This window comes from Callorhinus ursinus, unplaced genomic scaffold, assembly GCF_003265705.2.
Source record: "Callorhinus ursinus isolate GAN/ISIS: 27379988/994484 unplaced genomic scaffold, GSC_fseal_2.0 scaffold46, whole genome shotgun sequence".
NCBI lineage: Eukaryota > Metazoa > Chordata > Mammalia > Carnivora > Otariidae > Callorhinus > Callorhinus ursinus.
The window spans coordinates 11,294,746-11,321,559 of NW_027397108.1; the positions used below are offsets into that span (position 1 = coordinate 11,294,746).

At 54.8% G+C, this 26,814-nt stretch overlaps 1 protein-coding gene across 13 annotated transcripts in view; it reads right to left on the minus strand.

Moving 5' to 3' along the window:
• Window positions 1–11,642: 11,642 nt before the first annotated feature.
• ANKRD11 (ankyrin repeat domain containing 11) overlaps window positions 11,643–26,814 on the minus strand; it is a 191,564-nt gene continuing 176,392 nt past the window's right edge. For 10 of the 13 annotated variants that reach the window (XM_073882424.1, XM_025860413.2, XM_073882425.1 and 7 more), the window contains 6 exons: window positions 24,956–25,103; window positions 18,093–24,574; window positions 16,428–16,526; window positions 16,199–16,342; window positions 14,554–14,646; window positions 11,643–12,594 (listed from right to left, as the gene is read on the minus strand). In XM_073882424.1, the coding sequence (XP_073738525.1) occupies window positions 12,409–12,594; window positions 14,554–14,646; window positions 16,199–16,342; window positions 16,428–16,526; window positions 18,093–24,574; window positions 24,956–25,103 (7,152 nt within the window). In that variant the 3' untranslated portion in view covers window positions 11,643–12,408. Of the gene's footprint in view, window positions 12,595–14,189; window positions 14,354–14,553; window positions 14,647–16,198; window positions 16,343–16,427; window positions 16,527–18,092; window positions 24,575–24,955; window positions 25,104–26,814 lie in introns of all 13 variants that reach the window. The other 3 variants (XM_073882426.1, XM_025860417.2, XM_025860419.2) reach the window with 2 other exon arrangements.

Sequence of the window (26,814 nt, forward strand, 5' to 3'; positions counted from 1 at the left end):
TTACATCTCTTTGATGAACTGGTCTTTTAAGATTAATATAGATGTCTTCCTTTGATTCTTGTGACAATTTATATAAATGTTTTTTTTAAGATTTTATTTATTTATTTGACAGAGAGCGAGAGCACAAGCAGGGGGAGGGGCAGGGAGAGGGAGAAGCAGGCTTCCCACGGAGCAGGGAGCCCGATGCAGGGACTCGATCCCAGGACCCTGGGACCATGACCCGAGCCGAAGGCAGACACCTAAGAACTGAGCCACCCAGGCCCCCCTCTTGTGACAATTTATAAATTATATTCTGTTTTGTCCGATGCTCGTATAACCACCCCAGTTCTCTTGTGGATTTAATTTCTGCCACTCATTTTTCAGTCTTAGATATTTTTTGTTGTTTTTCCTCAGCTCCTCCATTACTGTCTTTGTATTTAGTTGATTTTTTGAAATAGACTATCTTGGGGATTCCTGGGTCGCCTCAGTTAGTGAAGCATCTGCCTTCGGCTCAGGTCATGATCCCCGGGTCCTGGGATCGAGCCCCGTGTCGGGCTCCCTGGGGAGGCTGCTTCTCCCTCTCCTCCCTGCTCATGCTCTCGCTCTCTCTGTTGCTTTCTCTGTCTCTCAAATAAATAAAATCTTTAAAAAATAAAATAGACTATCCTAATTCCCTTCTTCTATTTCTGTATGTTTTTAGTTATTTGTTAGTGGTTACCTCAGGGATTGCTGGTAACATGACAGTCTAGGCTGAACTGAGAACACACTAGTAAGAATAATACGCATTCGTTTCAGAAGTATCCAAACACTTGTCCTGTATGCGTCTGTGTCTCCTTTGTATTGTTAGTGCACGGTTTATGTCTGTATCTTGTGTGCCTCTGAACACAGATTTGTAATGACTTCCTGCACTTGCCTATTAAATACTGTAGGAAAAGAGGAGTTAAAACCACACAGAATGGGGCATCTGGGTGGCTCAGTCGGGTAAGCGTCTGACTCTTGATTTTGGTTCAGGTCATGATCTCAGGGTTGTGGGATCACACCCTGCATCGGGCAGAGGAGCCTGCTTGGGATTTTCTCTCTCTCCCTCTGCCTGCCCCCCCAATCTCTAAAATAAATAAATAAAAAATTACCCCTTATGAATGAGATATAGTTTCCAGTTTCTTGCTGTTTTATAATTTTTTTAAAGATTTTTGTATATTTTATTCGGCAGAGAGAGTGAGTGAGAGAGAGAGAGCACAAGCAGGGGGAGAGGGAGAAGCAGACTATCCACTGAGCAGGGAGCCCGATGTGGGGGGACCTGAGCCAAAGGCAGACCCTTAACTGACTGAGCCGCCCAGGCACCCCTGTTTTATAATTTTTTGTTGAGAAGTAGCTTTTTTTAGTATTATGCTGTGGTAACTCTGGAAATCATATTTACTCATTTTTGAAGGATTGCTAAATCTTTTTTTTTTTTTTTTTTTTGAGAGAGAGAGAGAGCATGAGCACACACGCAGGGGAGGGAGGGAGAGGACCCCCAGCGCGCTCCATGCCCAGTGTGAGCGCTTCCATATCCCGATTGGTACTTGGCTTGGTCAGGGTATACACAGACTCATTTCAGCCATTCTCTTAAAGATGAAGTAGTAGCTCATGTTCATTCTAGTTTGCTTGTCCAGTGGCATGTGCTGCTGTAAGGTATACTAGATATTTGTATATTGATCTCATATCCGGTAGCATTTTTGAAGATTGCATTGATTTTTCTTTTTTTTTTTTTTTTAAAGATTTTATTTATTTATTTGACAGAGAGAGACACAGCGGGAGAGGGAACACAAGCAGGGGAGTGGGAGAGGGAGAAGCAGGCCTCCCACTGAGCAGGGAGCCCGACACGGGGCTTGATCCCAGGACCCCGGGAGCGTGACCTGAGCCGAAGGCAGACGCTTAACGACTGAGCCACCCAGGCGCCCCTGCATTGATTTTTCAATAGGCAAAGATGTTGCCTAGAAATACAGACCATTATACTTCTCCTTAATAATCTGGTTACCTTTTATTGATTTTGCTTGCCTTATTGTAAGGGCTAGATTGACCAGTACAATGCTGAACCAAAGTGGTGAGAATGGATATCCTTACTTATTCCAGACCTTAGGGACTAAACTTTCAGCCTTTCACCATTAAGTATGATGTTAGCTGTAGGTTTTTCATAGATGCTGTTTTTTGGGTAAGTAAATTCCTCTTTTTTTTTTTTTAAGATTTTATTCATTTATTTGAGAGAGAGAATGAGAGATAGAGAGCACGAGAGGGAAGAGGGTCAGAGGGAGAAGCAGACTCCCCGCTGAGCAGGGAGCCCGATGTGGGACTCGATCCCGGGACTCCAGGATCATGACCTGAGCTGAAGATAGTCGCTCATCCAGCTGAGCCACCCAGGCGCCCCAAATTCCTCTTTAATTCTAGTTTGCTGAGAATTTTATTTATTTTTAATCTTTTTTTAAAAAAAAGATTCATTTCAGAGAGAGAGTGTGTGTGTGCAAGCAGGGGGAGGGGCAGATGGAGAAGCAGACTCCCCGCTGAGCAGGGAGCCAGACTCAGGGCTCCATCTCCCAATCCAGAGATCATGACCTGAGCTGAAACCAAGAGTCAGATAGATGCTTAACCAGCTGAGCCACCCGGGCGCGTGGAGTTTTATTAATTTTTAAAATCAGAAGTGGACATTGGGTGGCGCTTGGCTGGTTCAGAGGAGCATGCAACTCTTGATCTTGGGGTTGTGGGCTTGAGCCCCATGTTGGGTGTAGAGATTATTTAAATAAACCTAAGAAGAAGTGGATGTTGGATTTTGTAAAAAGTTTTCTTCTGAATCTATATAGATTCTCATTTTTTTTTTTTACTTTGTTAATATGGCTGTCACTCTTTCCACCCCCACTCTGTTAATACGGTGAATTACATGGATTGATTTAGAAAGTTAAACCAACTCTTTATTCCTGGAATAAAGCCTATTTTGTAATGGTGTGGTATCCTTTTAACAGATTGTTAAATTTGGTTTACTAAAGGGCGCCTGGGTGGCTCAGTTGGTTAGGCGACTGCCTTCGGCTCAGGTCATGATCCCGGAGTCCTGGATCGAGTCCCGCATCCGGGGGCGGGGGTGTCCCTGCTCAGCGGGGAGCCTGCTTCTCCCTCTAACCCTCCCCCCTCTCATGTACTCTCTCTCAAATAAATAAATCTTTAAAAAAAATTTGGTTTACTAACATTTTGTTTACTAAAATTTTGTTTAGAATTTTTGTCTTTGTGTTTATCAGGGATATTGGTCTGTGGTTCTCTTGCATTGTCTTTGCCTCTTTTTGGTATATTTGGATATATAGGGTATCCAAATATGGTAATGCTGGTTTCATGGAGTGAGTTGGAAAATATTCTTCCCTTTTCAATTTTTTTTTGGAAGATTTTACATCAAATTTGTATTATATCTTAAGTGGTGAAATTCAACAGTGAAACTCTCAGGAACTGGAGGGTTTTTTAATGGAAGTATTTAAAATTACACATTCATGTTTTTAGTGGATATAGAACTATTCAGGTTGTGTATTTTTTTAAAATTTAAGTATAACATGCAGTGTTATATTTCAGATGTATAATGTATTGATTCAATAGTTCTATACATTGCTTAGTGCTCTTTGAGATAAGTGTGCTCTTTTTTTTTAAAGATTTTATTTATATATACAGAGAGTACACACAGGCAGAGGGAGAAGCAGGCTTCCCGCTGAGCGGGAAGCCCAACGCGGGGCTCAATCCCAGGACCCTGGGATCAGGACCTGAGCCGAAGGCAGCCACTTAATGACTGAGCCACCCAGGCGCCCCTAAGTTGCTGAATTTATTGGTATAAAAGTTGCTACTAAAATTCCTTCATTATTCCTTGAATATCTGGAAAACCTTTGGTGATGTCACCTCTCTTAATTGGTAAATTGGTGTCTTTACTCTTTTTTTTTTCTGAGTCGTCTGGCTAGAAATTTATCAATTTTATTGCCCTTATCAAAGGACCAGGCTTTAGATTTCTCATTTGGCTTCTTCCTTAATCTAAGGGTTTTGAAGGAGCATATTATTTAGTTCCCAAATATTTGGAGATTTTAAGATCTTTCTGTTACTGATTTGTAATTTAATTCCATTACAGATTAGAACCTATTTTGTGTGACTTGAACCCTCTGAATTTGCGGAGACTTGTTTTATGACCACAGTACAGTATATACCATGGTAAACACCCTCTGTACTTAAGAATAATGCGCATTGAGCTTTTGTTGTGTGAAGTGTTCTGTGAGCGTTAATTAGGTTGGTTTGGTTGATGATGATGTTCAAATTTACTCTGTCTCTGCTGATTTTCTACCTACTAATGAGAGAGTTGTTAAAATTTTTAAAATTGTGGATTTATCTGTTTCTCTTTGCAATTTTATCAGTTTTTGCCTCATGTATTTTGCTATTAAGTGCATAGACATGATCATTGTTATGTTCTCATTATGAAATGAGTTCCCTTATCCCCAGTAATGGTCTTTGATATTAAAATAGCCATTCTCGGGCGCCTGGGTGGCTCAGTTGCTTAAGCGACTGCCTTCGGCTCAGGTCATGATCCTGGAGTCCCGGGATCGAGTCCCACATCGGGCTCCCTGCTCGGCGGGAGCCTGCCTCTCCCTCTGCCTCTCCCTCTGCTTGTGCTCCCTCTCTCTCTCTCAGATCAATAAATGAAATCTTAAAAAAAAATAAACTGTGTTTTAAGGAAATCATGAAATAAGTGTTATCTAGTTAACCATGTGGTTTATGTTCTAGAGATTGTTTCTCTATGTAGATGCAGAATTCTGTCTAATACCAGTGTCCTCCTGCCGGCACGACTCCTTCTAACATCTCTCGTATATGGGTTTGCTTGAGATTAACTATTTGCACTTTTATATTACAGAAATGTTTTCTTTTTTTAATTATGTTAAAATACACATAACCTGAAATTGATCATCCTAAACACTTTGAAGGGGCCATTGAGTGGTATTTGTTGGTGAGCTGCACCGTTCAGTGTAGTTTGGGGACCTGCAGTGCCGCCCCTCACTTTGTTCACGGGGCTGGGCGTTTGTGTAGCCCCTGAGGGTGCCCTCCCACCAGGTCCTGCTCTGCATGTCTTAGCTCAGGGTTTGCAGCGGCTCTGCTGAGAAAACCACTCTGTCTCAGTGGGCAACCCTCCCACACACTTCTTTGGTTCAGCTCAGTTTTTCCTCTTGAATTATCTCAATTTACTTTTTTTTTTTTAAGGATTTTATTTATTTGACAGAGAGAGACACAGCGAGAGAGGGGACACAAGCAGGGGGAGTGGGAGAAGGAGAAGCAAACTCCCTGCGGAGCAGGGAGCCTGATGCGGGGCTCGATCCCAGGACCCTGGGACCATGACCTGAGCCGAAGGCAGATGCTTAACGACTGAGCCATCCAGGCGCCCCTGTATTATCTTGGTCTTTCTGCATTTACTGAGGCTTGATTTGGGTCCTCACATATTGTCTCTCCTGGAAAATATTCCATGCTCACTTGAGAAGCATATGTCCCTTGCTGTGGTGGGGCCGAGTGCTGGATAGAGGTCTAGTTGGTTTATAGTGTTGCTCAAGTCTTCGGTTTCCTTGTCGATCTTCCACTTACTTGTTCTGTCCATTTGAAAAGTGAGCATAGTGAAGTCTCCAGCTGGTACCATGAATGGTCTAGTTCTTTTTGGTTGGCCAGTTTTTGCTGAGTCTCATGTAGGCAGCATGTCGTTGAATCATAATTTTAAAAAGTAAATTCTGTCAATCTCTCCCTTTTAACTGGTGAGCCTAATCCATTTACACTTAAATTATCGGTAAAACTTATTTTTTGCTGTTCTTATGTCATAAATCTGTTTTGTTTCTCAGTTCCACCAATACTGCCTCCTTTTGTTTTAGGTGTTTTCTCGTATCCCATTTAAACTGCTTATTGGACTATATTTTTGAGCTACTAAAAAAAAAAAAAGGTTGATGTGGGGATTACAGTAAACATATTAAAACAACCTAGTTTGGATGAATAAGGAAGTTTCAGTAGCGTACCAAAACTGTTGTAACCCAGCCTTCTCCTTTGTGCTACAAATTACGTATAAATTATGTCTTTATACATCATAAGCCCATCAGCAGTTTTATAATTACTTCTTTTTATGTCATTGTCTTTTAAATAAGACAAAAGGGTCACAGACAAAAAATGCACTTATACTGTCTTTTATGTTTATATAGTTACTGATGAAAAGCAGTGTTTTTATTTCTTCATGTGGATTCAAATTACTATTTAGTGTTTTTTTTCACGGAGCCTGAAGGACACTTTTTACTGTTTCTGAAGTGCAGATATGCTAGTAATAAATTCTGTTTTTGTTCATCTGGAAATGTCCTAATTTCTCCGTTCGTGAAAGCGTCTTCTCTAGTTACGTTGTCGGCTGACGGTCTGCCCGTCAGCACTTTGCACTTGCCATCCTGCTGCCTTCCTGCCGCATGGCCTCTGCTGTGCTGTTCAGTCCTGCAGAGGCTCCCCCTGGGCTCTAAACGGAGTCTCTTGCTACTTGCAAGATTCTTTGTCTTTCACTTTTGACAGGTTTTGATGCATCTGAGTGTGGATCTCTTTGAGTTTATCCTGCTTGCAGTTTATTTGGCTTCTTAGATATAGATTAGTATTTTTCATCAAATTTGGGCCATTATTTTTTTAGATATTCTTTCTGCCCCTTTCTCTCCTAGGAACTCCCATTTGCACACGTATTGGTGCGCTTGGTAGCACCCAGCAGGTCTCTGAAGCTCTGCTCATTTTCCTTCCCTTTTTTTTTTTTTTCTGTGCCTCAAATTTGATCATCTCAGTTGACCGATCTTCAGGTCTGCTTCTGCCCACTCAGATTCTGTCACTGCACTTCCAATGGCATGATTTCCACTTTCTCTTCCGAGTAACTGCTCTGTTTACTAATATTCTTTATTTGGTGAGACACCATTCTTTTACAGTCATATTAATTCTTCAGACATAGTTTCTTGTTTTAAAAAAGATTTTATTTGAGAGAGAGAGAGAGTGCAGGAGCACAAACGGGGAGCGGCAGGCGGGGGGAGAGGGAGAAGCAGGCCTGGGGCTCGATCCCATGACCCTGGGATCATGACCTGAGCCGAAGGCATTCGCTTCACCAGCTGAGCCCCCCAGGCGCCCCCCCAGACATAATTTCATCTAGTTCTTTGAACATAATTTATCAAAGTGGACTTTAAGTCTTAGGTTTAATATCTGGGCTTCCTCAAAGACAGCATCTGTTGTTGCTTGTTTTTTCCTGTTTATGGGTCATACTTTGTTTCTTTGCATAACTCCTAATTTTCTGTTCAAAAGTAGACATTTTAAATAACAGGGTGATTCTGGAAATCAGTTCCCCATTCTCCAGATTTTACTTTTGGTTGGTTGGTTGGTTGCAGCTGCTGCTGTAGTGACTTTCTGAACGAATTCTATAAAATCCAAATTCCCTGTTGGGTGTGGGGGTGACGCCTTTGTGCTGTTAGCTTGCTGCCAAGGCTAATGATTGGGCAGATTTCCTTCAAAGCCTTGATCCACTAAGTCTTCCACTCTTTGCCCAAAGGCTCTTTAGTACTCTGGCAAGTCACAGCTCTGCATTGGCTTCATTTCCTGTTTCCACAAGGTCTCAAGTTTAGCCAACAGTGAGAAAATAGGATGTTCTAAGTTATTTTCTGAGCATGCACAGACCTGCATGTGCACTTGGCCTTCTGTATCCTCAGGAATATATCAGAGCGTTCATAAGTGTACCCATAGACATCTCATTCCCCAGATCTTCCTTTTCAGGCTTGTGGCCAGGCTCTTGTTTGCTCTTACTGGTATCATCATCTCGGGCAGCTGTGATGTTAAACAGTTGTCATTGATTGTTTGTGACAAACCCTCTGGGGTGAAGGCCTTTTCCCACTGAATGAACTCCAAGTCAGGGTCAAATAACAAGTCCTAGGAATGGGGCTTTTCCCAAGAGCTGCCAGACAAGTCAAATGGTGGCAGTGCCCTGGAGCTGGGAGGACACCTGAGGAGACCCACACTCAGGCTGACCCTTCTGGTGGCTGCTGGGTTGCTGGTTGTCAAGACGAACATGGAACTGGAGAGAGAAGAATGGAAATATGGAAACTTAAAATGACACACAGCTCGCTACAGAGGTTTAGCTGTTTTCCTGGAATAATCACGCCTTGGTTAATTTCCGAAGTTCTGAAAATGATTGATCTTGACAGCTTCCCCCCCCCCCAATGTTCTTATTGCTGTTAGGGAGATTTTTTGAACGTTTTTACTTTGCTATTCTGGAAGTTCTTCATTTTCCATTAAATGAATTCACCCTACTTTATCTTTCCCATTTCTCTGAGGTTCTGATCTGTGATAGTAACATTCTCTCTTTACCAGGACTACTTTGAATCGTTGGTTTTATGCCTTTTCTAATTTTGGGGGGGATTTTTGACTGGGAGGTAAATGACTCAGATTGCCATTTTAACTTGGCATCTGGCATCCTATTTCCCAAAATATGTACTTGAATATCATCCTGGCTGCCACAGGGAAATGTAGAAAAGTCTTTTAACTTTTTTAAATTGTGAAATATGACAAAAGGATGCCCAAAACACATTTACTACCCATTAAGTTATCACAAAGCTTACCCATAGGGTCATTACCAAGGTCAAGAAATAGAGTATCACCAGCAGCCCCTGGAATGCTCACGTGCTCCACAGAGTGACCGCTCACCCTGCAGTTTTTGTGAATTTTATATAAACGGCCATACGATACAAACTGTGTATGTAGCTGCATTTTGTTACTCTTCGTTGCTATATATAAGCAGCTCTCAATGGGCGTGATTTGCCCTGCGCTGGAGCGTTTGGCAGTGCTTGGAGATGTAGGTTGTCACAGCTCGGAGGGGTGCTACTGACACGCAGACTCTTCTGGCCACTGTAAGTAGCACGAGGTGGAGAAGCACTGCCGTGTCTATGACAATTACCCTTTCTTTAATTGTTCCTTTCTGCTATTACAAATAATCCAGGTACGTTGATGTCCGTAAGCGATGTTGTACCACAAGCATGGGTTTCCCTTGGTCCTGTGCCCGGAAGTGCGTGTGCGGGGTCTGTGCCGGCTCGCTCTCTGCCAGGGAAGTAGCCTGAAGCCCCAGCTGTGGCGTGTGGGGAGCACAGCCTGAGCTCCGGGGCTGTCCCTCAGCTTCTCATCCTGTTTCCTCAAAAATGGGAACCCAGGCCCCTTCTTTCCACTGTCCTGGGTGCCTGTGTCAGGAAGTCCCCAACGTGAAGAGGAAGACACGTGGGGGTAGCTTCCTGTCCTCCTCCCCTCTGTTAAGGGAGGGTTAAAGCAGGCTGTCGGGGGCCTACCCGCAGACACCCGCGTGCTGGCTTGGTTCACGCGAACGAGCCCTCTCTTCCCGCCAAGGTCACCAGCGGTCGCCCAGCCTCAGGCGTCCACTCACTCTTTGGGCACCAGGTCCCCTCCAGGGAGAGCCTGTCCTGCCCCTGCAGGGTCACCGGGTCAGGCCCACCTCCAGGCTTCCGTACCGCTCGAATGCCCCTCCACAGCTGCCTTCCCACGAACGGGGAAGCCACTCATGGCTTCTCCCAAAAAGCCCTCACCTGCTGCCATGTTGTAGAGTCTCCGGTTCGCATCTCTTGCATGGGTGTGTTCCATCTAAGTCAGGGGAACCCCTGGCAAAGCACTGGCTCCCCTCACAGAGGACCCGGTGTCTGGGCTGGCCCTGCTGGGTCCTCACCCGGAGCTTGTTCGATGCTCATCAGGTTCTGAGAGCCTCTGAAGGACCGGCATCAGGAGGGTCTGCAGAGGCCTCAATTACGGGCTGGTGGACCCTCTCGCTGGTAGGGAGGTCGGCAGCTGTGTGTGCTGGAGCCCGGAGCCTGGGCGGTATTCAGGCGTGGAGCAGGGGGCTCAGCCGGCACCTGTAGCCCGGGGCGAAGTGTGCCCTTCCTCCCGCCTTCCTCTGCGGACACCCACACCCGTAGGCACGGGCCTCAGGGACAAACTGCGTCCAGACCAGCTGCAGGTCTGGACTCAACGGACATCCTGAAAATATGTGCACTGACCTTTCCAGCCCAGAGAAGTGAGCACTGGGAGCAAACCACAGACAGCCTCTGTTCTTAGAATTTACTTATGAATATTGTGGGGGGGGGGGCACCTCCACACATGCTGCGCAGATGGGAGCATCTGGGTCTTATGCCTCCGCGGCAGCCCCCCAGCGTACGGACCCCAGAATGGGGCATGGTGGCAATGCCGTGTGCGGGCGCTCGAGCCTGCAGGGCCACCGTCTACACTACACAGTACAGAGGGCCGGGGCGGGGGGTGGGGGGGGCTGCCGTCCCCAGCCACTGTGCATGGCCCTTGGAGGCAGCTCCCCACCCCCAACATGCACAGCCGGCAAGTCCACGGCCTCCACCGCCAGGGCCTAAAGCTGGCGGTGCCATGAGTCTCCATGCAAGTGAGCGCAGGCTCGTCTGGTGCTTAAAAAAAGAAGCAGGGCTTAGAAGATGGGTGACTGTGGGGGCATCTGGGCAGCTCCGTCGGTGAGGTGTCTGCCTCCGGCTCATGATCCCAGGGTCCTGGGGTCGAGTCCCGTGTGGGGCTCCCTGCTCACTCGCTCTCCAATGAAATGAAAAATCTTAAAAAAGATGGGTTACTGTGATGAGAAAGTAACTAATTGATGCCCGGAAAACACTGGAGCTTTGCTGCCCTCTCCACCCCTGCCCTACAAGCACACGAGCGGGTACCAGCCTGGAGGAATTCTGCACAAACGGGAGAAGAGGGAGTCAGGAGAAGAGGCGGGGCTCCGCCGGTACCGGGGTACCGCACGGACTGGGTGGGAGCCTGGCCCGGCACCCCGCGGTACCCCTGCACCGGAGGAGTCCCGCCCGGGGATGCGGTCATTCTGCAGTTGCTGCTGCCCAGTGAGGTACGGGAGATCGAGGACCGGGTGATGGGCTCCAGAATGTGAGTGAGGAAAAGGTCCACCCCATACCCAGCTGCCTGGACCTGCACCTCTGCGCCGTGTCCCCAGTGCCCGGGGTGTGTGGGGGGGCAGACGGTGTGAGCCAGGATTGGATGAGGCGAGGGTGGTCTCTGGGAAGCAGTTGCTTTGCTTAGAAGGCGGCCGCAGGCCAGCCCGGTCCCATCCCCGCAGCGTCTCTTCCCAGAGGACACAGGGTCCGCGGTCTGTCCGCTCTGCGCGGCGGGGCTCCCCCCGCCCATCCTGGCCCTCCGAGCTGGGGCTGGCTAGCCCAGGGGCTCTCCCCGTGGGGACCCCGCATCAGCAGCAGCCTGGCTGGGAGATCTGCCAGCCACACGTGGAAGCTCAGGGTGGTGGCTCCTGTTCTGGGCGCAGAGGGCCAGGCGGTGGCAGCCCAGGACCCACTGCCCCAGGCGTGAGGGACTCTCGTTTCCTTCCTATTCCTGGCAGGCCCTGGGGGCAGCCGGCTGGAGGTGTCCCCGCTCTGCCCCCTGCCCTGGACTGGCTGCCTGGGGTGCGGGGCGGGGGGCTTGGGAAAGGAGGGAAAACTGTTTCAAAATTAATAGGTACTAATTGGGAAGGAAAACAAGTTGAAGACGCAGAGGGACCCCTCAGCTGAGTCCTGTGGGTCGGCCCCTCCTGGAGAGGGGCCTGTCATGTACAAAGAGCATTTAATTAATTTATTTATTTCTTTACACATAACTGAAGTGATGTTACAGTACAGAAGTTATTTACAACTGTGCAGTAATGTGTTGCAAAATAAATTATCTAGAAGGCAGCAAAAGTACATTGTGAATGTGTATAAAACTGTACAGCGTTTACGGGTATACTTTTTATATGATTATTGGCTCTGTAGTGTTTCAAGTTATGTTCTCAGAAAGAGAAACAAAATGCCCAAGATTAAAGGAAAAAATATACAAACCACGTGGATTTGACTCCATTAAAAACACAACCCGAGTCCCGGCTCCGAGTCCGTGTCTGGCGGGCGGGCGGCTGGCCCTTCCCCCCCCCCGCCCCCGCACAGCGTCCCGGCCTGACTGAGGCCCGGGGCAGCCGGACAGCAGCTGGGTCCGCACTCTCCCTGCCCTCCGACCTGGAGGGCACGGCTTCTGAGGGGTGGACGCCTTGATTTTCTTTTAGTTGATCAGAATGGAACAAGAAATTTTAAAAAATACACTCGGTTCTGCAGCTCCTGAAATGCCCGTGCAGCCGGCTGGAGGGCAGACCCCGGCCGCCGCGTCTGCGTCCCCGAGGTCTCCTGGGCCTCCCGCGGCAGCTGGTATTACAGAGCCTTGCCCCAGGGGGCAAAGTGCGGGTCTCTCCCTGGGTGTCCCCACCTGAGGGACAAGGCTCCCTCCACTGCCTGAACGTGGCAGCAGCGCCGGGCAGACACGTGTGGCCCTCGCCCGTGTCCTGTGCGGCCGTACCGAGGTGCGTCAGGCTGGCAGAAGCACGAAGTCGTCGTTGACGTCGACCATGGGCACGTAGAAGGAGGGCACCTCGTTCACACACAGGGACTTGTGCCCGGCGGGGTCCAGCTCCTGGACCTTCAGCTGCCACTCCATCCTCTGCACGGCGTTGAGAGCCGCGGCCTCATGCTGTTGCCGCATCAGGAGACACGTCTGTGCGGGAAACACAGCAGGTGAGGGGAGCTGAGGCAGGACCCCGCCCCCCCCCCCCCCCCCCCCGCCGCCCACGCGAGGCGGGGCCCCGGGGCCCCCCCCCCCCGCCCCACAGGCTACCCGAGCGCCCCCGGCCTCCGCACGGCTCAGCAGCGGTGCTGAGCCCACGGGTGCCCAGCCCCGTCCCTGCGTGGTGCCCCACCCCCAGGTTTCACAGTAGCGTCTAATTAAAACTGATAGCTACTGTTCTTGGCCATTTTCATTTTATAATTATTTAGGGCTGGTTGTCTTAGTCACTTGTACTACAAATTATGTCTTTTTAAAAAAAAAAAAAACCTTTAGGCTCCATGCCACATGTGGGGCTCGAACTCATGACCCCAAGATCAGTAGTCGCATGCTCTACCCACTGAACCAGCCAGGCGCCAGAAAACAAACGAAACACATGAAACTGGTTATGTAGGGTTTGAAGCGTTTTGTACGCGGGGTACCCTGTTAATTAGGTTCTAAGTAACGGCGGTGGTACCGTTCAGGGTGTGCTACGTTAAGTGTCCCGGACGGAGCAGGTGAAAGGGGGGAGCCTAAAGAGCGTCTGACGGAGTCACTGAGGTGGGACAGGGCTGGAGGCGGCGCGGATGGGCCTGGGGTCGGGCGGTTCGCGGGCAGAGGGGGGTGTGAACACGGTGTGAGGGCTCTCTCCTCGCGGCCAGACCTGTTTTCTCAGACGCGCGCACAGAAGCACAGACGGTGGAGGAGCAGTGTCTAATCTGCCTTAAAATGGTTCCATGTGCTGAGGGGTCGGGGTGGGAACCCTCCTCCGTCTCTACTGTTCTGGAAACAAACCACTGTTTATGGTGGCCACGGCTCCAAACCAGGCACACGTGGCGTACTTCCTTTCTTTTTCAAAAAAGATTTTGAGAGTGGCACGCGCACAAGTGGGGGAAGGGCAGGAGAGAGAGAGAGAGAGAGAGAGAGACTCTTGAGCCGACTCCGCGCTGAGCGAGGGGCCCAGTGCAGGGCTCGATCCCACGACCCTGAGATCGTGACCGGAGCTGAAACCGAGTCCGACGCTCAACGACTGCGCCCCTCCACGTCTTTTTCTATTCACCCTGGTTTTTTAAGTTCTTTGTACATTAAGGACATTACACTCCTGTGTTTTCAATGCACAACGTCTAACTTTAACGTGGTCAGGATGGCTCTGTCTTGTTACGGGGCAGCCACCAGGCCTGGCAGGCATGACTGGGAGGTTCCCAGGGATGAGCCCGGGGCCACAGACGCCGTGTGGGCTCTTACTGTCTGCTCTGGGCCGCCTACTCCACGCCAGCACCTCTCCGAGGGCACCACAGCCATGGGTCCGTGAGGGGAGGGGACGCAGGTTAGGGCCGGCATCCTGCAAACACTGTCTTCCTCTTCAAGAACAGGCTCCCCCCGCCCCCACCAGCCCCAGAGCTCTAGTGAGAAGAGCGGGCACGGCCCTCTTGGGCCCTGCCTCCTGGAGCCTCCCAGGGGTGGCGCTGACCCTAGTGTCAATTCTGTAACTGGCGTTCGGTTTTCCAGTCGGCAACCCTAGCACCTGCGGATGAGGGTGTGCTTCTTACTTGCTAATCTTTCTCTATCTCCCACCCATCCTCTGCCTGCTGCACTGGTCAGCACGTCCAGAGCAGCGGTGCTGGGTGCACGCTGTGACCTTTGAGGAGGGCTCAAGGTGGGGTCCCACAGAGGTCTGACCGCCAGCTGGTGACAGGAGCTGCTCCCCGCACACCTGGACAGGAGGGAAGACACTCTAAGGAGGCAACATGGGGGCGGGGAGATCTCAGCTCCCTGAAAGTATCCGCTGGGTTCAGAAGGTCTGACACTGTCACTTCCAAACAGGGGACCCAGCAGCAGCCACCCCGCCCCCCGCCCCAGACACCTGCTGGGACCCCCAGCCCAGGCGCAGCTTGGGGGGCACAGGGCCCTCACCTTCATGCGGTCATACTTGTCGTCCACGTCCTGGAGCCAGGAGATGAACTGGCGGGCGTTGAACCGGTCGCGCACGGACTTGTTCTCATCCCCCTGCAAAGAGCAGACGTGGGCACTGGGGGGTGGGGAAGAGCCAGGCAGACGGCTCACGCGCAGAGTGAAAGCCGCAGCCTTACTCTGGAGTCTCCAGGCGCGATCCCGGTCCAGGACCGACCAGCACGGCCCTCCCTCCGCATTCCCCGCCCCCAGCCCTGGAGGCTGCCGTGTGCCTCTATGTTTCCGTTTCTTCTGTTTGTAACTTCCTGTAAAAAGGACCCTGAGAGGCCCGCGGTGGCTTCACGCAGGAGGGAAGGCCAACCTGATGTCACTGTCCTCACACACAGCAGCACCTGTACCCATGGACGGGCCCCCAAGCAGGTAAGCCTCAGGCCGGAGGAGCAGCGGGTAGGTGGTCTCACAGCCCCTGCGGTCTGGCTCTTCTGTGTGGCCCTCACTTGTGCAGGTCTCTTCCCCCTGGCCCCATGCGTGGCCCCCGGGGAGCTGGGCGCAGGCCCCGTCCCAGATGCATGGGAGGGCTCGCTCAGAAGCGGCTCAGGAAGTCACCGAGGTACTTGCTTTTAGATGCAAAAATTCCCTAAAGTAGTCCTTCAGTGCCTAACCATTTTATTTTACACCTTTTGCTTCAGACAGCAGGTTAATGGGGAAAGTTAATTTCTTCAAATTTTAAGTAGGCTTCAGGCCCAATGTGGGGCTTGAACTCACGACCCTGACAGGAAGGGCTGGCTGCATGCTCTGCCAACAGAGAGCCAGGCTTCCCTGATGGGGCAAGTTTTTGAGATATTCTTAAAGACTGTAAGTGCACAGAAAATCCTTTATGCACTGATAAATTTTAAAAGAAATCTCTGAACCACCTACTTCTGCACATATCCAACCTGAGAATGCTGCTCATGAGCATGCGGTGCGGTGGGAGCTCACGCTGGCGCGTGGGGCACAGGAGTCACCAGGGGGCAGGGGGCAGGCCCGAAATGACACACTCTGGGTGGATTTTAAAAAGTCAACAGTGGTGGTCAAGGAAGAGAATCGACCGAGGAGCAAACCGGCGACAGTCTGGCCCCAGGCCCGAATGCGGCAGGCAGCGGGGGACGGAGGGGGACACGGGAGTCTGCGGGGACAGGTCAGCACTGGGAGTTGCCAGCAGGTGAGGCCCCTGAAAGGCACAGGCACTCGGGACACCCCCTGGGAGCCGCCCCGCGACCATGGCAGGAGGAGGAAGGGGACAGAGCAGGGCCACGGTGCCACCGCGGCGGAAGGAAGCACACCCGTGGTGGGCAGCTGCATGCTCAACACCTCCCGGCCCTCGGCTGCAGCGCCTGGCTCTGTCCACGCTTCCGACTGGGCCGTTCCCTGGGGCAGCCCCTGCAGCAGCAGCTCTAGGGGTGACTCATCCTAATTATGTTTGTTTTCCAGGAAAGTGTAAGTGACCGAAGGCCCCCGAGGACCCACGCTGAACGTGCTGTTGTCTGGTCGTGCGCCGCCCCCCCCCCCCCCAGGCCCCCTCGATCTGTGGGACGCGGGTATTTCCACTCACTGCCTATGGCGTGGCCCAAGCCCAACGGCCCGGCGGGGACCATGCGTGCCCACCCACCTGACTTTCCAGGGGCATGTTGTAGACCTCCGAGTCCAGCAGCATGGTGCAGGCACTGAACGGTACCGCCTGGTTCGCAATGGTCCTCGCCGCCCGGCAGTGAACCCGCAGGATCTCCTGCTCGCAGGAGACGATGAGCTTTTCCTGGAGGACAGCAGCCGGATGAGCCAGGCCTCCTGCGGGCCAGCCGTGCCCCGGCCCGACGCCCCGCACCCACAGCCCCTCTTACCCGCTCGATGCTGTGCTGCAGACGCAGCTTGCCCCGCACCGTCTCCTGCTGCTTGAACAACTCCTTCAGGGGCTCCGCCAGGGAGGGAGGGGGCGCAATCTGCAATCATGGGGGGGTGGGGGTTGGTGGGGCTGTGAACCCGCACCAGGATGCCCGCCCTCTGCCCACCCTTCCCAAACAGCCTGGGTGCCCGTGGTGTGGCAACAGGAAGGAAAACAGAGCGGTCGCTACGAAAGAAGGTGTGAGACCCAGCGGAAGGTAAGCAGAAGCTAGGTAAACCACAGTGACCCCAAACTTTCCACGATGGTCATGGTACTCTGTTTTGAAAACATTTAAAATTTAAACGAAAAAGGCAACCCAACGTCTCACTCAACAGAGATCCCAGGTCAAATTCTTTTGGGATCTGGTGTCCCAGACGAGACCAAACAGCTAATCCTCCCCGCCCCAGGACCGACAGGGCTAAGCTGCCTCGTCTCCGGCCCAGGGCAGCCTGGGATCGGGGAGAGCTGTGCTGGGAGCGTCCCCCATTCCGCAGCCAAAGTGCGGGCCTGGGCCGTGCTGGGAGGCGGGTGGTGGCCCAGGCGCTGCGCTCTCAGTGCCTTGCCCCCCGGAGCCTGATGCTCCGAGCCACGGGTCCTTGATCAGAACACACCAGATGTCAGCCCCGGTGGAGAGCCAGCTCAGACACCAACTTTCAGAGCACACGCATCCAACGTTGACACCCCTGGCTGGGGGGGGGAGGGGGGGTTTCCCCCTGAGACTGGCGATGTGGGCTGTGTGCCTGGGCTCTCCCAGCATAAAACAGAAGTTCTTGCTTTTCTTCAAGGTGCGATGCCCCCCTCCAAAAAAAAAAAAAAAAAAAAGCAGCAAATCACCTGCACGTGGAGCAGGCTGGGCGGGCTGGGAGTGAGCAGAGGAAAGCAGAGGTTGGGCTCCGCTGTGCGAGCAGGAGGCAGGAGCCCACCCAGGGGAAGGGTGTGCAACGGGAGCAGCAGGGGATGTGCAAGATGTGTGCCTGACGGCCCAGACGTGCACTCGAGGGGGCTGGGATGCGGTGTGCATGGCGGGGTTTGAAAGGGTCACGTCTGCACAGACACGGGGTCACTGGGTGCCAATGGAAGATGATCAGGCGGCCAAGGGAACAGAGTAGACGAAAGGGACCAGAGGCTCTGGGTGCAGCGCCCACGGGTGGGGATGGGGGCTTAGGGACAGGCCCTCGGGGTGGAGGGGCCCGCGAACCCCGTGAAGGGTGCACCTGGAGGAGGTGGGAAAGGGGCCAGGGTTGCTCGGGCCCCAGTGTAAGAAGGATGGAGGCCTGGTTTCGCATCAGCAACGTGCGGCCACCGGGAAACAGGACCGAAGTGTGGAGGGACTCAGAGGGGCCAGGCCTAGGTGTCCGTGGAGGCACTGGGTGTTAGGGGGGGCTCCCCGAGAGGCAGGGAGCGGTACGGCTGTGTCGATGTGCGTGACGCAGGAGGTGGGCAGCCCCGGGTGAGGAGGAGGGACGTGCACAGAGCCAAGTGAGCCGGTCTCCTGACCCCGAGGCGCCCCGTCAGCAGGGCCCACCGTGTGGGAGGCTGGCCCCCAGGGGGGCACCGAGCCCTGCTGGCTTGGCGTCTGCGCTCACGCGGCCCGCGGGGGTCCCAGCCCCGCCCTGGTACTCACCACGGGGATGTGCAGCTTGCTGAGCGGCTTGCCGTCCAGGAGGTAGGAGCCCGTGTAGGTGACGTACTCGGCGTAGCACTGGGGCGCCTGAGGGGGGATGTAGCAGAGGATCTTGCGCTTCTCCTCGATCTTCTTCCTGATCTGCAAGTATTCGAAGTACGGGTTGGACCTGTCGCTGTGGTAGGGCTCGATGTCGTCCAGCTTGATGGCGTCCACAATGGCGGCCAGCGTCTGCTGGATCACTTCCCGCGTCTGCTGCGTGGACGTGTTCATCTGCTGCTGCAGCTGCTGGCTGGAGCGCTGGAAGCGGCGCTTGCGTGGGTGCTGGGCCTGGGGGTCGTCGTCCTCACAGCAGCGGCCCTTCGCTCGGGGGGCGGGCGCGGGCGCGGGCTCCTTCTCCGAGGGGGGCGAGCTCTGCTTGTTCTGGTTGGCCAGCATCTGGGCCCGGTTCCTGGTCATGCGCTGGGGGATCTCCTCCACTTTGGGGGCCTTGGGGGCTTCGGCCGCGGGTTTGGGTTCTGGTTCCATCACTTCCGGCTGGATGCTGCCCAGCGGCCCCTCGAGACGGGCACTGTCAAGCGGGCCGGCCCCGTCCGCCACGGCCGAGCCATCCACGGGGGCATCGGGCACGCTGTGGGATGCGGCCGGCGCATCTTGGCCCTCGACCGCCTCCTCTCCGCTCCCTGGGGGTGGCTGTTCAGGGGGTGCCGGCGCGGGCCCCAGGCTGGAGTCAGAGTCCTCGGGGACCCTCCCCTCCGACACGGCCCCGGCTTCCACCGCGGCTTCCACCGTGGCATCTGGCTGGGGCTCCTCCGGGGGCTCGGGCTCGGGCTCTGCGGCGAGCCGGGGGGCCACCTGGTCGGGAGGCCGCAGGGGCTGGTCCTCGGCGGCTGCGGCAGGGCCATCCCCGCCATTCAGGACCACAGGGGGCCCCGCCGGGGTCTCTTCTGGAGGGACAAGGGCAGTCTCTTCTACAGGTTCTGTTTCGACGTCGGAAACGTCTTTCGCTTGCAGAGGGGGAAGGTCTGGCAGCGAGAAGGGCCCGAGATCTAAGTCGTCCTCGGCGCTGGGGAAGCCATCGGGCCAGGGCACCGGCTCCACCTGGCCGAGGGCCGACAGGTCATGCCCATTTTCCAGGAAGTTACTTTCCATGGGCCCCAGAGCCTCCACCTGAGCCACGGTGGTCAAACACGCAGGCTCCGGGGCCGTGTCGGGGGCTGCTTCCGGCAGCGGCTTGCAGTTGGAGAAGAAAGGCTCCAGCCTGGAGGCAGGGGCAAAGGCGGCTGGTTCCTCTGGGGCGGAGACAGGGACGGGGACCGCCTCCACCACGTCGCCTTTGGCACCCTCAAGTCCAGGCTCGGTGGCCGACAGAGGGTACGAGTCAGGGGAGCCTGGGTAAGGGGGCTCTGTGGCCCCAAAGGGCCCCGGCGCAGCAGGGTGCACGGCCTCACTGGGGCAGAAATGCTGCGGGGACTCGGGGAGTCGCTGCGGGGACTTAAGCAGGAGGTCCGGCCCCACAGGCCAGCTGACGGGGTTCTCAGGGGCGCCCCCGATCAGGCTGCAGGAGAGGCCCTGCTCCGAGGCCGCCGGGTGCGCCCACTCGACGGGCTCCTCCGTGATGACCGTGCTGAAGGGCCCCTCGTCCAGTGGTTCCAGGTAGCTGGGCTCCGGGGGGATGATGGCGGCAGTGGCCTGCTGGTCCTCCGTGGCATCCAGGGGGATGCCCAAGTCAGGCGGAAGGGCTCCCTCCATGGATGGGGCCAACAGCTCATCTCTGTGTGGAGGGGGGGACTTTGCTTGTAAACCAGAGAAGGCACCCTCTGGGGAGGGGGTGGTGTTGACCGCGGCCGCAGGCGGGCACTGCAGAGCGTCCGCTTTGGGGGAGGGGATGCCATAGTCTGGGGAGTAATACCCCGGAGACAAGCAGGCGAACTTCTCGGCAGGACCTGGGGGCCCAGGGGCCTTGTCCTCCAGGTGCTGCCCCGGTGAGTCGTAAGTGGACACGGTGGGGACGCTCTGCTGTCTGAACAGCTTGTCCCCAGGGCTGAATTCTTCCTCGGGGGTCCTCCTGATATCGACGGAGACCGAACGGTAAAGGCTTGTGCACAACGGCCTCGTAGGCGTCTGGCTTGCGGTCTCGCAAGCCCCACCCGCCGCTACAGAGAACCTGTCGAAGAAGGAAGGGGAGCAGGCGCGGGCGGACGTGCTGGACACGGGCTGGGGGTCTGCACAGTCGAAAATGAGGTCAGAGTACTCGTCGGCGCTGCAGGACGGCGTCCTGGGCGTGTGCATGGCCTCCTCGTAGCTGGGGCACGACACCACGGACGCGGGCGTGGGCACCCCGGTGGGTCGGCCCTGGTCAGGCCTGGGAGAAGCGGGCAGGACCTCTTTCATGTGCGGTCCCGCCAGCCAGTCCCTCGCGTCCACAGCTGGTCCCGGGTGGGGCTTGTTCTCGGCGGTGGGCGGGGCAGGAGCAGGCTCCTTGAGCTTCCTGTCCTTCAGGGCGGGCTCCAGCGCCAGCGGCTTCTTGGGAGCCGCGTCCAGACCCTTCTTGCGCACATCCTCGGCGGGCTTCATCCTCTCCTTGAGCTTCGGGTCCCCGGACCTGTGCCGCATCTTCTCCATCTGCTTCATCCTCTCCTTGTGCCGCTTGTGCCGCTCCTCGACCTCCAGGTCCTTCTGGGACAGCATGCGCTCGAAGCTGGTCATCATCAGGTCACCATCGCCCAGGAGCTTCTCTCTGGGCCGGGCGTCTCTCTTGCCCGCGTCTCTGGACACCGGCAGCTTCTCGTTTCCGTTGCCGACCTTTGCCGGGTCGCCCTTCTCTTTCTCTGGGTTTTCCTTGAACTTCTCCTTCAGTTTGGTCTCGCTGAGTTTCAGGCTCTCCTCCCTGGACTTGTCTCTGAGGGCGTTTGCAGGGTTGTCCTTGTCTCTGGCCGCAGGCCGCGGCTCGTCCTTGTGGTGCCGCAGGAGCCCGTCCCCGTGCCTGTCGCGGTGCTTCTCCCGGTCGTCCCTCCACTTCTCCCGGTGCCTCTCCCTCCTCCTCCGCTCCTTGAGGGCGCTGGCGGTGCTGGACCCATAGGGCTTCAGCTCCTTGTCTGCTTTCCTGGAGGGTTCTCTTTCGGAATCGTTCTTCTCCTTCTTCTCCGCGGAGAAGAGCTCGATGCCTTTATCTAACGCATCCTCTGCGTCGGCTTTCGTGCCGTAAGGGACCCCGTAAGCGTCGGCGTCGGAGAAGTCTTTGTCGTGCTGGCTGGGGTCCTTCCTGCCGCCAGAGTCTTTGTAATCGTCGCTCTTTTCTCTTCTCTCGGACTTGTCCTTCTTGATTCTCTCTCGATCGTGGCTCTTCTTGGACGAGGACGAGGAGTGTCTGTGCCTCTCCTTCTCCTTGACCCTCTCCTCGGGGGGCTCTGGGAAGGACACCTCCAGGAGGGCGCTGAGGCCCGGCTCCGGCCCGCGGTCCGTGAAGCTGTCCGAGGACACCTCGCTGGCCTTGTCATTGGAGTCCTCCCTGTACGCGTGCAGGGCCTCCTCCTCCAGCTTCTCCAGCAGGCTCCTCTCGGCCTCCGTGCTCCTCGACGCCTTCCTGTCTCGGCCGTGCTCCCTGTCTGGCCTGTCCCGGTGCCTGCTCTTGGCCTTGTCCTCGGCGGGGGGCTTCCTCTCCGCCTTCTCTGGGGGCCTCTGTTTGTTTTTCCTTTCCTGGGTGGCGTCGACGGACGTCCGGTCTTTCCTGTCCTTGTACTTTTCTGCGGAGTCTTTGTCCTTCTTGTCTTTGTGCTTCTCGAGGACTCTCTCCTTCTTGTCTTTGCCCCCTTCCAGGGCCCCCTTCTCCCTTTTCTTTTCTCGGAGCTCCCGGTCTTTCTGCTTCTCCGAGTGCTGCCGGTCGGCGGAGTGCTTCCGGTGCCGGTCGGTGTCCGGGGGGCCGTCCCCCCGCGGCGTGTCCCCGGCCTCCCCGGGCCTGAGCCCGCTGGCCGCGTGCTCGTCTCTCTCGTCCTCGCTCTCGTCGGTGAAGATGTCTGCGATGTACCAGCTCTTCTCCTTTCCCTTCTTCTCGTCTTTCTTCTCAGGGAAGTCCTCAGAGAGGAGCCCAGGGAAAGTCTTCTCCCTCTTGTCCTTAACCTGGTCGAGAGCGGCTTTCCTCTCCTTGTCTTTATGCTTCTCCTTGGCGTCTTTTTTCTCTTTAAAACATCTGTCAAATTCCTTGTCCTTCTGACATTTCTCAAGGGTGGACTTTTCGCTTTTATCTTTGTCACCGGACTTGTCCTTGTATTTCTCTAATTTCACTTTCTCCTTCCTGTCCTTCTCCCTGGCCGGGTGCAGCCTCTCCCAGGGCTCCAGGCCCTTCCCGAAGTCGCCGTCGGGCCTGTCCTTGAAGCCGGCCTCGCCGCCCGGCTCCTTCAGCTCCTCCCGGCCCGCCTCCTCGGGCTTGGCCCTGCCGTCCCTGCGCTCCTTGGCGCCCTCGGGGGGGTCCTTCCGGTCCCGCCCGCCCTCGGCCGACTCCCTCCTCCGTTTGTCCTTCTCAGGAAGGCAGGCGGGCACAGCCCTGAGCTTCTCCACCTGCTCCCTCCTCCTCTCGCAGCTCTTGTCCACACAGTCCCTGTCCTTCTTCCTGGAGGACGCGTCCCTGTCACTCCGCTTGTCCCCGCAGTCTCGCTTCTCGCGGCCCTTGTGCTCCCGCCTCTTGTCCTTGCTGTCGTCCTTGGCCGTCTCCAGGATCAGTCTGGCCACGGCGTCACTCTTCACGTCCCGGTAGTCTGCCAGCGGGGAATCCCAGCTGTCGTCCCCTCGGAAGTCCAAGGACGAGTCGGACAGGTCGGAAAACCACCTGTCCTGCTGGTCGTCGGAGAGGCTGCACTTGGTGTCCTCGCTCTCCAGAAACTGACTTTTGCTACAGTACTCGTCGAAAGCGGACGGGTCTTCCTTATACCCCTTTTCTTTTTTGAGCTTTTCCTTCTCTTCTTTGAAAGTCTTTTCTTTCTCCTTCGAAAGTCTGTCCTCCTTAAAGTCATTCTTTTTCTCTAATTTTGAGGGCCTGTCTTTGGACTTTTTCTTCCTTTCCTCTTTGTAAAGTCTCAGTTTTTCCTCTTTAGGAGACTTTTCCTTCACTAATTTCTCCTTTTCTGCTTTACTGAAGCGGTCCTTTTCCTCCCGGAAAGACCTGCTCACGTCCTTGATTCTCTTCAGGGATTTTTCATCCTTGGAAACTTTGACCCCCTCCTCTTTGAAGAGCCATTCCTTGTCCTCCGACTTCATCTTGCCAAGTCTCTCGTCCTTCTTGAAGTGGTCCCTGTCGTGCTTCAAGGCCTTCAACTTGTTTTCGCTGGACACATCGTTGTCCAGGAGTATGGCCTTCTCGGACCTCTGCTTGCAGTCCTCGTACTCGTAGGTGAAGCTTTTCAGCTTGAGTTCCTGACCCACCGAACACAGCCCTTTCTCCTTGTTTTTGTGTTTGTGTTTCGTTTTGTGTTTCTTGACGACCTTCCCCTCCTTGTCCAGCTTCGGAATGGCCCCGTCCACAGTGGCATGGAAAGAGCTCTTCTTCTCGGACAGGGCGCTCTGCAAGCTGCCCCTCTTCCTGTGCTCTTGCTTCTTCCGCACGGGCTTCAGCGACTCCACACTGGAGCCCTCAGAGGAGCAATCAGACTCGCTCGTCAGTCTCGTCCTTGTGGAGTCTGACAGAGAGCTAACCTCTGACCAGGCGGGAGAAGAAATGGTTTTCCAATTGTCTGTCCGCCAGTGCTTGGCGTGCGGGTCCGAGTGGCTGGGGTTCTGCTTCTGGGCAGCAGAGCTCCCGTGGGACGAGGTGGAGGAGGCAGACAGAGAGCTGAACAGGGAGGGGTCCTTCAGCACCAGCGGGGACTCCTTGAGGCAGCCGGAGCTCCCCACCGAGTCCCCGTCGTCCTCGCCGCTCTCCGAGGACTCGCTGTCCGACTCCGATGAGCAGAACTTGTCGTTCCTCTTTCCAAATCGCACCTCTTTGCCTTTTGCTTCTTTCTTCCGCTTCTTTCTCACTTTACTGTTTCCCTTCTGCTGCTTGGAGCTGGAAGGCCCCCGTGCTCTGTTACTGGGCAGGACCGCGTGTGCCGGGAGTCTGAGCTTCTCTCCCGTCCCCGCAGCGACAGCGACGTCCTCCTCGTCCGAGGTGTCCGACAAGATTCGATGAGCTGCTTTCTTTGGTGCAATTGTGTTATTTTTAGTGTAACTTTTCACTTCCATCTTGGGTATGGAAATAAAACTGTTTGATTTAGTCTCTTTTCTGTAATCCTTTTTCAGCAAGTGCTTGTCGTCCACTGGAGGGACCCTGTCCTGCTCGTCGTCCTCGTCAAACTCGTACTCGTCCTTTACGGGGGTCACAGGTTTCTGGGGCTCTGGGTTCTTAGCCTTGTGCTTTAGGCCTTTCTCAAACTCAGAGTCTGTGTTATTGCCGTCAACTGAGCTAGAAGGGGCGAACGACGGGGCGTCTTCCTCCTCTGAGCTCTCTGCTGGGAACAGGGAGGGGGAGGTCAGAGACAGATTCACAACCACCACCCAGAACATGCACGGGGAGGGCACAGAGCAGACGAGGTCCGGGCTGCCCTCGGCAGGGGAAGGGAGGGGGAGCCCGTCGCCTGATTTGGTGAAATCGGAGGCTGACCAGAGAGAGGTCCGTGTGAAGGCAGGGCTGGCACATAAGCAGTAAGCCTGCGGGACTGCTGGCACGGAAACCCCCGGCGACAGGGCCCTGGCAGTCCAGAAGCTCCCGTAAGCACAGGCGTCGGCAGATACGGGGAAGCTCACCGTGCCCACCACAGCAGCACAAAGAGGCCCAGACCCTGTGCTCCCAGCCCCAGCCAGCACACACGGCGCGGTGCCCAGCCACTCACCGGTCGAGCTCTCCTCGCTGGATGTGTAGGTGCCCTTGCCCAACAGGAGATTCACCATGGTCGGGGAGTTGGCCACCTTCAGTGGCGTCTCGCCTTTCCTGTTGCTTTGCTGAGGGTTCCCTCCATACCGTAACAACAGCTTCACCACCTACAAAACAGCAACAGGCCCATGAGGGAGCTTCCTGAGAAACAAGAGGGCGCTACCGTGCCCGTCTGTGTCCAACTGTAGCCCATTCCCCCACCGTGCCCGCCCCCCGCCGAGGACCAGAAGCCGTGCACACAGCACAGCCCAGTGGGCTCTCTAGGCCCAAGCCTCTCCTGCAGGAAGGGGCCTGGCGGCGCCCCACCCTCTTCCAAGCTCTGCGCCACCGGGAACAGCTCCCAGCTCCCGCAGGCGTCCTCCTCCCTCTGCACGGGGTCCCCACCTCCCCGAAATCTCCTCACATGCGCACTCCCCTCCCACCAAGGATGAGCTGCCATCCAGCAGGGTTTGGTGGGCGCAGAAAGGTTCTGGAAGTTTGGGGGGAAGGGGGCGTGGGGGGTTGGCAGAAGAGAGGAAACAAAGACCAAGCTTCTGTAAGTAGGTTTATTTCGTGTTTTCATTTATTTTAGAAAAGCCTCTCTTCAAAGCCGTGCTTTGTCTGACACAGGTAAGGGTGGTCCTGTGAATGACAGACACGCAGGGTGACATTTCAGCAGCTGTGTTCAACTGTCTACACTCAGCAACTGGGCTTCACACACCCGGGGCGGCTTTGCATGCCCGGGACAGCCAGCTCCCTGGACTCAAGTGCAAATACTGAATCCAGTCGCAGCTTTGGTCCAGAAAATGCAGCGTGAAGAGAACCTTTAATAAGGACAGCCTCATCGCTCACACCCCCGTTCTTGCTTAGGACGCCATGGCCTCCCCTCACGGGGACCCAGCTGCCTGCTCCAGCAAATCACTCTGCCCTCCGACAGGCCAAATCTGCACCTCACCGACCCTACAGGCGTGTGGTGCTGGCCTCTTCTTTTCCATGTGCGTGGGGGCCCCCTGCAGTGCTGGGACTCTAGTCCCGTGTCCCTGCTGGCTGCCTGCTAAGGGCTGTCCCTACTGCTGGAAGCCACTACGTCCCTTGCCCCCTTCCGCTAAGGTCAACAATGCAGGGCAAGCCGCCCTCATGCTCTCCTCCCTCCTGCTGGTAACTCTGACCCGGCTGGGAAAGGGTTTCTGCCACACAGACCCTGAAGGCTGCTGGCCCCCCCCCTGGATAATCCAAGGCCACCACTTCTGATCCTTTGCTCACTCCTATCTGTGGAGTCCCCTTACCACGTGAGGTCCCAGGGTCCTAGGTCCCAGCACCTGGGCAGGGATCTCTCTGGGGGCCATTGCCCTGCACCCATCACCACACTTCCAGTCTATCCCATGAGACAGTTCCACAATAATTATTATAAAAGGATAGAGATGCAAAGGGCAACCCCCTTCCTCCCCACTCACCGGCAGCCTCATGTCACCCCTAACCCTCCCCCCAAGCCCCCAGTCCCCTATTTTTAGTGGATCCCATGCATTTCATAAGCTTTTTCAGTACATTTCTCTAAAAGGACCCTTTAAAACAAACAAAAAACCACAATGCTTTTATCTTACCTAAAAAATAAACTATACTCCCTACCACTAAGTACATAACCCGCGTCCAGATTTTTCCAAGTCATCATGGGCATCTTTTCATTCGGAGCCCCTCCCGGCACCGCGGTGACTTGTCACCTTCCAACCACTTGTCACACGCTCGGTGCTGCCGGTTCCCTGGCGTCTGCCAGAAGCAACCAGGCAGGGCAGCTACAAGGGAGCGTCAGAGGTGCGTTCTGGTCTACGGGAGCATCAGAGG